The 9,943-nt window shown below is 39.2% G+C and overlaps 1 protein-coding gene across 1 annotated transcript; it reads right to left on the bottom strand.

Annotated features, from left to right (window-relative positions):
* Positions 1 to 1,666: 1,666 nt before the first annotated feature.
* Positions 1,667 to 4,560, bottom strand: LOC109341238. Its single transcript, XM_019579092.1, has 7 exons — positions 4,425 to 4,560; positions 3,931 to 4,379; positions 3,759 to 3,838; positions 3,340 to 3,626; positions 2,819 to 3,228; positions 2,507 to 2,770; positions 1,667 to 2,458 (listed from the first exon to the last, which is right to left on the bottom strand). Exons 1-7 carry the CDS (start codon positions 4,558 to 4,560, stop codon positions 1,667 to 1,669), a joined length of 2,418 nt encoding a protein of 805 aa, XP_019434637.1.
* Positions 4,561 to 9,943: the final 5,383 nt, after the last annotated feature.

The raw sequence follows: 9,943 nt of genomic DNA, 5'->3' as shown, positions 1-9,943 counted from the left end.
GCATCATGTCGTGGAAAAGAGCTACCATGGCCCTTTGGTATGTGGCCATAGCATTCTTAAGACCAAAAGGCATGACTAGATAGCAAAAGGTTCCCCATGGGGTGATGAAAGTAGTTTTATCCACATCTTCTGAAGCCATTTTGATCTGATGGTAACCTGAGTACCCATCCATGAAGGAGAAAAGAGCGTGGTCTGCAGTGCTGTCAACCAATACGTCTATATGAGGTACCGGGAAATCATCCTTTGGGCTAGCTTTGTTCAAATCTCGGTAGTCAACGCAGATCCTGAGTTTGCCTCCTTTCTTTGGTACTGCCACAACATTGGCCACCCAACCTGGATATGTAGAAACCCTCACGAATCCAACATGTAGCCATTTCTCCACCTCCTTTTTCACCCTTAAGGAAATATCTGGCTTTATCCTTCATAGCTTCTGCTTAACCGGACGTGAATCTGGATTCAAAGGCAGCTCGTGTTCCACTATGTTTCTATCCAGACCAGGCATGTCGGCATACGACCAAGCGAACACATCTTTGAACTCATGCAAAAGTTGAATCATCTTTTTGCGTTCTTCCTCTTTCATCAATGTACCTACTTTTACTTCCCTTTTGTCGTCCTTTGTCCCCAAATTTACTAGCTCAGTGGGCTCTGCATGAAGCTTAATCTCTCTGGACTCCTGCTCAACCATCCTTAATAACTCAGGTGATGCTTCCCATTCTTCATCACTATCTCCCTCATTGAGCTGATTAACTGGATTGATCATGATTGTATGTGTGGCTCATACCACGATTATTATTTCTGGAGTTAAAGTTGGATCTGCATTAGGTTGAGGTTGTGATTAGTTTTTTTTATTTTTTTCATGGTTTTACCTTTTGTGTGTGCTTGTTTTAGTGTGTGCAAGTAAAAAATGAAGAATAGAATGAAACACATAATATGAAGAAAGAAATGCATTTTATTGAATTCAAAACTTGTACTATTCGATGAAAAATAAATAGATGTCCTTATTCGAAAAGAAAGAAAATAAACCCAATAGCTTTAGACATGGCTAAGGGATTCTAGCATCTTATTACATTGTTTCTAAAAACACTTGTGGAGATGCATCTTCCTCTATCCAGTTGTTGAGAGTGGTGCCTGGAGGACACTGAACAATGTAGTCTGCCCCATCTTCTGAATCATCATCTCCCAAAACAGCAATCATTCTGGGTTCCCAACGTGCACTAACAAAGCTCCTGCTAATGTGTGGGATGAACATCCCTCCAGCTTCATAGTCCCACTACCCCAGGCAAGCCATTCTTCTTTTCTTCTTCTCTTCAGCAGTTCTTTCCCCATCTTCCCGAGTGGGTTTATATCCCAGGCCATACCGATCTTTAGTGTGATGTATCATGACAATATTTTCTCTTCCTTGGCCAAACTTCCCGAGCCATTTTCTAGGTTGGTAGCCCTTCTGCAGCATTACTCTGGCCATCATCAGTGATGCCTCCAAAGGTTGGGGGCGTAGTGTGGGTGTCCCCCCTCCTACAAATGAAGCGTTGGCAATCTCCAGTGCTTGGAATGATGTTCCAATAGCTTCCTCTGCTGCTTCAATGTACGGAGTGTCAAGAGATCTTGATACCAACATATCTTCTTCTCCCAGAATAGTAAGGAGTTTTCCATCCACTATAAACTTAACTCATTGGTGCAATGTAGATGGTACAACCCCTGAAGCATGGATCCACGACCTTCCCAACAAACAACTGTAACTGGGATTAATGTCCATGATATGGAATACTATTTGGAAAATGCAGGGTCCTATTTTTATAGGCAACTCCATTTCTCCCATGACATCCCTGTTTGATCTATCAAATGCCTTCACCACCATAGAGCTTGGTCTCATATACGATGCATCATCTGGAAGCCTAGACAACGTCCTTTTCGACATGACATTGAGAGATGAGCCATTATCGATAAGAACTTTGCCAATTAGGCAATTCTGATACATTATAGAGATGTGTAGAGGGTTAGTGTGTCCCATTCCCTCAGAAGGTATTTCCTGATCGCTAAAAGATATGTAATTGTCAGCCACAATGTTATTGATGATGCCACCAAGCTTGTCAGTGGTTATGTCGTGGCTAACATGTGCACAGTTCAATATCTCCATCAGCACTTTTCTATGGGGTTCAGAACTCATTAGCAGAGACAAAATGGATATCCTGGCTGGAGTGCGGTTCAGTTGATCCACGACCTTATACTCACCCTGCTTTATGAACTTCAGAAATTGACAAGCCTCTTCATTAGATATTTCCCCTTTATCTCCATGATTATGCAACAGGTCATTTAGATTGGCCTCTAGTTCATCTTCTACATAGATATATGCTTTCCCTTTTCCTTTATCTTTGGCTAAGACTTTTTCAGCGTCTGAGGGAACATAGACACGTCCACTTCTGGTTATCCGACTATCCCCAACAATAGTGGTGACTTCTATCTATTGCTTAGTTGTCTCTGAATTCCTTCCACTATAGATCCATGTTACCGCTTTATCTGTCTTGTAAGGGAAAGGTCGTGGTTTCTCTTCTGCTGCGGGCTTCAGAACAGGCTCCATCCTACTTATGACTGACACCCATCGAGTTACTTGTGGGTGAAACTGAGGATTATTCGGAATGTTCAATACAGGTTCATAACGAGTAATTGATGGCCTCATGGTCCTTCTCATATCTTCCTCACTTCTTGTAGTAGCATTAACAGCTTGATACGAAGGCTCCCTCTCTATTGTGATCAATCTCATATCCAACATTTTCTGCAACAAGATCTTAAATTTTGGATACTCCTATAGGGTATGACCCACTTCGCCATGCAACTCACAACCAATTGAATCTTCATCTTCCACCATCTTTTCCACCATCCCACGCTTGCACATCTCTTGAAAAATTACCCTCATGGGTGTTTTTATTTCATTTGCCTCCCAAATGAATGCTCTACCCTGAGCCTTCTCTACATCATTCACACCCTGATTACCATGATTAGGTAATGGATTTTTGTCCATGTCTGGCACAGTAGGCTTGAAATGTAGTTGTTTGGCATTGATTAGGTTTGGCACCTTATGCTTCAGAGCCTTACAATGTTCGATAAAGTGGCCAATGACTCCAGAGTGGTACTCGCAGGTAACATTGGGATTAAACCAAGCCCCAGGTGATTCGGTCACTGTTCCTACTATAGGGCTTATCATCCTCTCCCTTAAAAGATGATTGTATAGTTCTGCATAAGATATAGGTATGGGATCGAATTGTGGGCCTCTTCTTTCGGGATTCAGGTAATTGTGGTTTTGGGTTTGATTTTGGTAGGCCTGTGTTTGGTTGTGGTTTTAACGGGGTTGGTAGGGTTGTGTTTGGTTATAGTTTTGGCGGGTTTGGTTGTTGTTATTGTGGGCTATGTAGTTGGGTTGTGTGGAAGGTGCAGAATTGTATGAGCCCTGATATTTGGAGTTTTGGGCCTTATATCCCTTCGGCTCAGTGAACACTGCGAGAGCCTCTCCCTCTTTCTTCTTCATAAAGTTGGGCTTCTTCCCTGTACCCGACTTAGACTGATCTCCTGGTATCTTTCCGCTCCTTATACGCCCTTCTATTTTCTCTCCTACTTTAATAAGTGCGTTGACACTGGATGCCACAGCTCCCACTAAATAGTCATAATAAGGTTCCTTCAAAGTGTCCACAAAGATGGACAATTGTTTTTCTTCCTCCAACCTAGGTATGACTTATGATGCCAAAGCTCTCCAGCGTTGGGTATACTCCTTAAATCTCTCCTCCGGTTTCTTGACCATGCTCTGAAGTTGGGCCCTGTCGAGGGCATCATCTTCATTATACTTATACTATTTCATGAAGGCATTCAATAAATCGACGAAAGTTTTAATCTGAGCCTTCTCTAATCGGATGTACCAGCCCATGGCTGCTCCTGTCAGACTATCTTGGAGCAATGAATAAACAATTTATCGTTTCCGTGATGAGCAGTCATCTTCCTGGCGTACATATGCAAGTGACTTTTCGGGCAAGAAGTATCGTCGTACTTCTCGAACTCAGGAGTTTTAAATTTTGGTGGAAACACCACATCTGGTACCTGGCACATCTCAAATGCATTTTTTACATCAGGAAAGTTTGTGCCCTCAATGACCCTTAGTCTCTCTTTAATAAGCTCCAGCTCTTCCTTCTCTTGGCTTGAGGAGTCACCTAGGATACCCTTGTTTATCTTAGTTTCAGCCTGGTGGCTTGTGGGCTTGCCTTTAGGAGGAAGATCGTGAGTATGATCTTCGTCTTGCTCGTCGTCGTCTTCCTCAGCTGAATCTTGTTCCTCTTGACCATCAGTAGTGTCTTCATACCTTATGACAACACCCTTACGACGGTTGGTCCCAGTAACTGCCTTTGGACCCACCTTTTGTACGGGTTATGGTTGTTTGGTACTTGGGGCAGTGGTATTTTCTTCAGAGTCTCGAGTCTTTTGCATATCTAAGATGATTTTCATCATCTGATTCATTTGCTCTTTGATCTCAGCAAGCTCGGACCTGTTATCAATGCTACTGGATTCTTGGTCTGCCATCAGCTTGGATTGTAGTCTGGTGTGGTAAGGATACTTAGGAGCAATGTTTATATGATACATGAGTGAGAAAATTTTCATTTTATTTAAATGAACAAAAATGATGCATGCAAGAACAAAAAATTTAAATTCCTTTTCGTATAAAGGATCGGTATAGCAAGACATTTTTTCGACCATGAGGCGTGCCCCTACTGTCTCATTTTTGCGTTGATGTCAATTTTAGAATGAAACTTCAAGTTTCTAACGTCGATTGCATTTTGGTTCGTTCTCTTGTTAGAGGTTGTTAGCATTAAACGTCTTACCCTACATTTGGTGATTTGAGGGCGTACCGAACAAAGTCGCATGCAGTTGATGACAACCATTAGAGAAAACATATAGTTTTAGACCAAGGTTGTATCTAAATAGAAGACATTTTCAACATTTTTGGAGATAACATTTATTTGTAAATGGGAGTCAATTTTACATTTGCGCACATAAATAAAGAGTTGTGAAAACAAGATATCTCATTAATACTTCAAGCAAAGGATTACAATTCGTTTATTGTTTATTCTCCTATTCATTATTTCTAAAATTCTTTTGTAGCCTCAACCCGCCATTTCTTAAGTTGTCTAGATATTCCCTCACAAGCTTCAAAAAATGCCTTCATTTCTGGAAGAAGCTCTGTTTCCGAGTATATTGTCATCTCTTGTTTAGCCTAGTAGAACAGTTGCAACCAATCATCAGAAAAATCACCGAGACCATCAACTAATTGTCTACATATTCCTTCCCAGTTGTTTATCTCCCATTGACTTTCTTCAAGCACTCCCTTCCAATTATCTGATCAATTTTCCTAGCTGGCCACTAATTCATCATATGCAGTTCTGAGTTTTCGAAGTTGTTCTGATATCTGACTTGCTTCTGTTAATGCATCATAGCAGTTCTTCTCTGAAGCTTCGAGGTTGGCTTTGAGGTTATCTTCTTTCTGTTGTCCTTCACCCAATATCAACTGATAGTCTTTAACAATAGACCATGCTTGCCTTTCACTCTGTCTTATCTTCTCCATTTCAAGTTCTAGAGACTTTGCTTTGGCTTGAACCTTGTGTGTGGCATGACTTTGCGCTTTCAACCGATCGACATGGTCAGCTATCTCTGCATCTTTCTCTTTTACTGTCCGAATTAGGCGAACCTTTCCTGACTAAGAGCACATTTCAGCATAGTCCCTTTTATGGCTTGTTTGATCCTTCTTCATATTGGTGAAGATTTTGTTGAGTTTTTCAAGACCCAGATTATCCTTGTCATGTGTGTCTTTGGCTTCTTCTAGCTTCACCTCCAAGAGCTTGATCTGTTCCTTCAACAACTCGTTCTCAGATGGACCAGATGGTTTCTGTGGTTGGGCAATTGGTGGGACAGCCTGACCATTTTGCCTTCCACTGCGCCATAACTTATATTCATTAGTGTAAAAGACCTGATGTTCTCCCAACTCGTTTGGCCCACAAAGACGAATCCTTTTTAGAGCATTTCTGATTTATTCCAATTTCTCTTTGGTGACCTCCTCGCTTTTGTACCATATGGAGAATCCATGTAGCTGTTCGGGTCGTACCGGTATCATTCCCTATTTGAGCTGACCAAGTATCAGAGCTGGGGTGAAGGAAATGCATCCTCGAGGTCCCATTAATATCATATTTGGGTACTCCCGCAAGAATACATGATTATTGAATGTCTCTCATAAAAGCGAGTCTTTGTACCAAAGTTCCTAGGAGTAACCTCGTCAAACAACTTTTTCGAGTCCAACAACTGCATTGGTTTCACCATAATATTTCTGAACCTCAAGAGGGGATGTCTGCTCCAATCTGGATACTGATGGTGTTTGAATCTGGTGATCATCCACACATACAACAGTTGAGTACAACATCGGATTTTGAAATGACCTTTTTCATGACACTTTTGGAACGATAGCAGGGTCTCTGCCACGACGGCTGGGACTGGGTTAGTTCCAAACGACCTGAACTTTGCGAACACATCAATGGCCGCCTGATCAATCATGTCATAGACAAATGGGAACAAGATCATGCCATAGACTGCCAAGGCGAATGTTGGTTTGAACAACTCCCATTTTCCTTGCTCCGCTGTTTGACTGATATATTTCTTCAAAAATTTCCACCTGAGCCCAAAGGTCATCCCTTGTTTGATGATGTTAGTCGAACTTGGGCGTACCCCAATAAGCCTCTCTGTGAGCCTCAGTGAACAAATAGACTTTCTCTCTATCTCGTACCTGAATATCCAGCAGAACCTCATATTCTTCGATCGTAGGTGATGCATCTAAGTTAGGAAACTCAAATACTCTCAGAGCTGGACTCCAATACTGAATCATGGCGCCCATAACTTCTAGTGTATCTGCATCAACAGTGATAAGGAGTAGATCAATCAGCCTTCCATACTCTTTGTTGAACCCATTTTGAATTTCTTGAGGGATCTTGGGAATCAACTCTATCAAACAGCTCACATCTATTCCTTGTACCTCATCTTTTACTCCTCTTTTCACCAATAAATTACTGCTTTGACCCATAACAAGAGAATCAGCCTCCATGTCTCACTATACCGCGGATCTCTTTTCGGAAAAGGAATCTGTTTATTAAGGATGATAAAAAAAATGTTACTTGAATGCATGAACATAATGATTTGTGATGTTATATAAAATGTAATGATGTATTATATGTAATGAAGTATAAAATGAAAATGTTTGATATAGAATAATGAAATATAAAAAAAAGTACAATCCAATTTTGTTGATATAAAAATGTCTCGAGGGTATTTGGGCCCATAGGGGGTAAATTATAAATCATATTTAAATAAATAAAAAAATCACTAACATATTTAAATTAATTTGGAATGATGGAAATCACGTTTCATGGTGTACATTGATGCAACTGGAAAGTGGATTAAGGTTTGCTTCATGTGTCCTATGTAAGGTATACTTAGAAGGTTTTTGGAACTTCTGAAAGCTGCAACCCTATGGTGGAATGTTAGGTCTTGACTAAAGTGGACTCGATAAAGCTCTAGACTTCTAAAGGTCACCAGACTGCATCCAATCTTAAAAGAATGGAAAGCACATATCATGAGCTAGTTACAAGAAGAAACTAGCTCCCCAAGCGGCCAACTCATGATATATGGGAACAATCTGGGTGGTTCTTCATGCCAATACCCGATGTGACACAAGGTCACTTACTGACAAAGCAGATGTTCCCCTATCTTAATCTTAATCTCTAACGCCCGGGTGTAGGGTGTGTGCAACTCAAGTGTATCAAGTGAGTGTGTGAGGAAACGCATAGACCTTAAAATAAATCCACCCCCCAAAAGCTGCACAAGAAATAGTTAAGTACGTTCAAGATAATTAATTGACTCGAAAAATAAATAAATAACATAAATAAATATGCATACACAAGTTTGCACAAACAAAGAAGGCATAAGGGTATAAAACAAACATGCAAAAAGTGGTATTGGGCCTGACCCTCTAAAAAAAATACTCCCCAGTGGAGTCGCCAGCTGTCGCGCCACGATTTTCGGTTACGCGACCTCTTAGAGTCGCCACTACATTTTATGGTTAAAAATGTAGAAAAATCTTTAAAGCCCAAATCACATTGGGCTTTTGGATTTTTGATATCTAGGTTCGGGAGTCGATTACGAATTGGGGAAGGTATTAGCACCCCATTCGCCCATAATAAAACGGTACCCTAACTAATTGCACAAATTTAATACCCTTAATTTATTTAAATTAAATCGTTTAAACAAAATATTTTTTATTTTTTATTTGTGTCTGACAAGTTCACATTGCTCCTACGTATCCCCGGGTGCAATAGGGAAATCAAGGCTACGTAGTTCTTAAAAAATTTAATTTGGGTTTAGAAATTGGTTTGAATTTAATTGACGTGGAATTAATAGACAAAGAGTCAACATTGATTGCTTACCCTCTTCCCACTTTGATAGATAGCAGACGCAGTACAAGTGATTGCGACCGGTTCTCGGCTCGAAGTGAAGAGAAAGATGCAATACGAGTTGTAACCTCGCTATTGAATCCTAAAACAATTAAAACTTGTTATTATTTTTATAAAAGAAAGCTTAGAAATTTGTTTGAATTTAATTGAAATGGAATTAATAGACGAAGAATCAACATTGATTGCTTACCTTCTTTCCATTTCGATAGATAGGAGAAGCAGTACAAGTGACCGCTACCGATTCTCAACTCGAAGTGAGAAGAAAGATACAATACGAGTTTTAACCCCGCTATTAAATCTCAAAAAAAATACTTAAAACCCCATTTGTTTTTTTTTTTACTTTTAAATGACTTACACATTTTTAAAGATAGAGAATTAATAAATGAAGAATCGACATGGGTCATTAACCATCTTCTCACTTTGATAAATAACGCAAGCAGTACAAATGACCACAACCGATACTTGGTTCAAAGTAAGAAGTAAGATATGACACGAGTCATAACCTCATTATTACATTCTCATGAAAATAATTTTATTTATTAAAATGGACAAAACTTTTAGTTTAAAATATATTGTTATTAAATTCATTGATACTATATTTATATGATTAATAAGCAAACATTATCTTAAGTTGAGGTAATATCATTTCATTAATATAACAAAACAAACAACAATCAAAATATAACAAATGAAAAGTAAATGAATATAAAGAATAAATAGAAATATTGCTATTGCTATTGCTATTGCTATTGCTATTGCTATTGCTATTGCTATTGCTATTGCTATTGCTATTGCTATTGCTATTGCTATTGCTATTGCTATTGCTATTGCTATTGCTATTGCTATTGCTATTGCTATTGCTATTGCTATTGCTATTGCTATTGCTATTGCTATTGCTATTGCTATTGCTATTGCTATTGCTATTGCTATTGCTATTGCTATTGCTATTGCTATTGCTATTGCTATTGCTATTGCTATTGCTATTGCTATTGCTATTGCTATTGCTATTGCTATTGCTATTGCTATTGCTATTGCTATTGCTATTGCTATTGCTATTGCTATTGCTATTGCTATTGCTATTGCTATTGCTATTGCTATTGCTATTGCTATTGCTATTGCTATTGCTATTGCTATTGCTATTGCTATTGCTATTGCTATTGCTATTGCTATTGCTATTGCTATTGCTATTGCTATTGCTATTGCTATTGCTATTGCTATTGCTATTGCTATTGCTATTGCTATTGCTATTGCTATTGCTATTGCTATTGCTATTGCTATTGCTATTGCTATTGCTATTGCTATTGCTATTGCTATTGCTATTGCTATTGCTATTGCTATTGCTATTGCTATTGCTATTGCTATTGCTATTGCTATTGCTATTGCTATTGCTATTGCTATTGCTATTGCTATTGCTA

This window comes from Lupinus angustifolius, unplaced genomic scaffold (assembly GCF_001865875.1).
Source record: "Lupinus angustifolius cultivar Tanjil unplaced genomic scaffold, LupAngTanjil_v1.0 Scaffold_415, whole genome shotgun sequence".
Classification (NCBI taxonomy): Eukaryota; Viridiplantae; Streptophyta; class Magnoliopsida; order Fabales; family Fabaceae; genus Lupinus; species Lupinus angustifolius.
Note: the sequence above shows the minus strand (reverse complement) of the source record. Positions and strands in the feature narration are given on the sequence as shown.

Bases quoted from the DNA above. Each gene is read 5' to 3' on its own strand.
- LOC109341238 (XM_019579092.1), bottom strand. From the start codon at position 4,560: ATGGCAGACCAAGAATCCAGTAGCATTGATAACAGGTCCGAGCTTGCT. The intron at 3,839-3,930 runs GTCTGACAGGAG...TTCATGAAATAG, and splicing joins TTATTCATTGCTCCAAGATA to TATAAGTATAATGAAGATGA. The intron at 2,771-2,818 runs GTGGGTCATACC...ATCTTGTTGCAG, and splicing joins GTTGTGAGTTGCATGGCGAA to AAAATGTTGGATATGAGATT.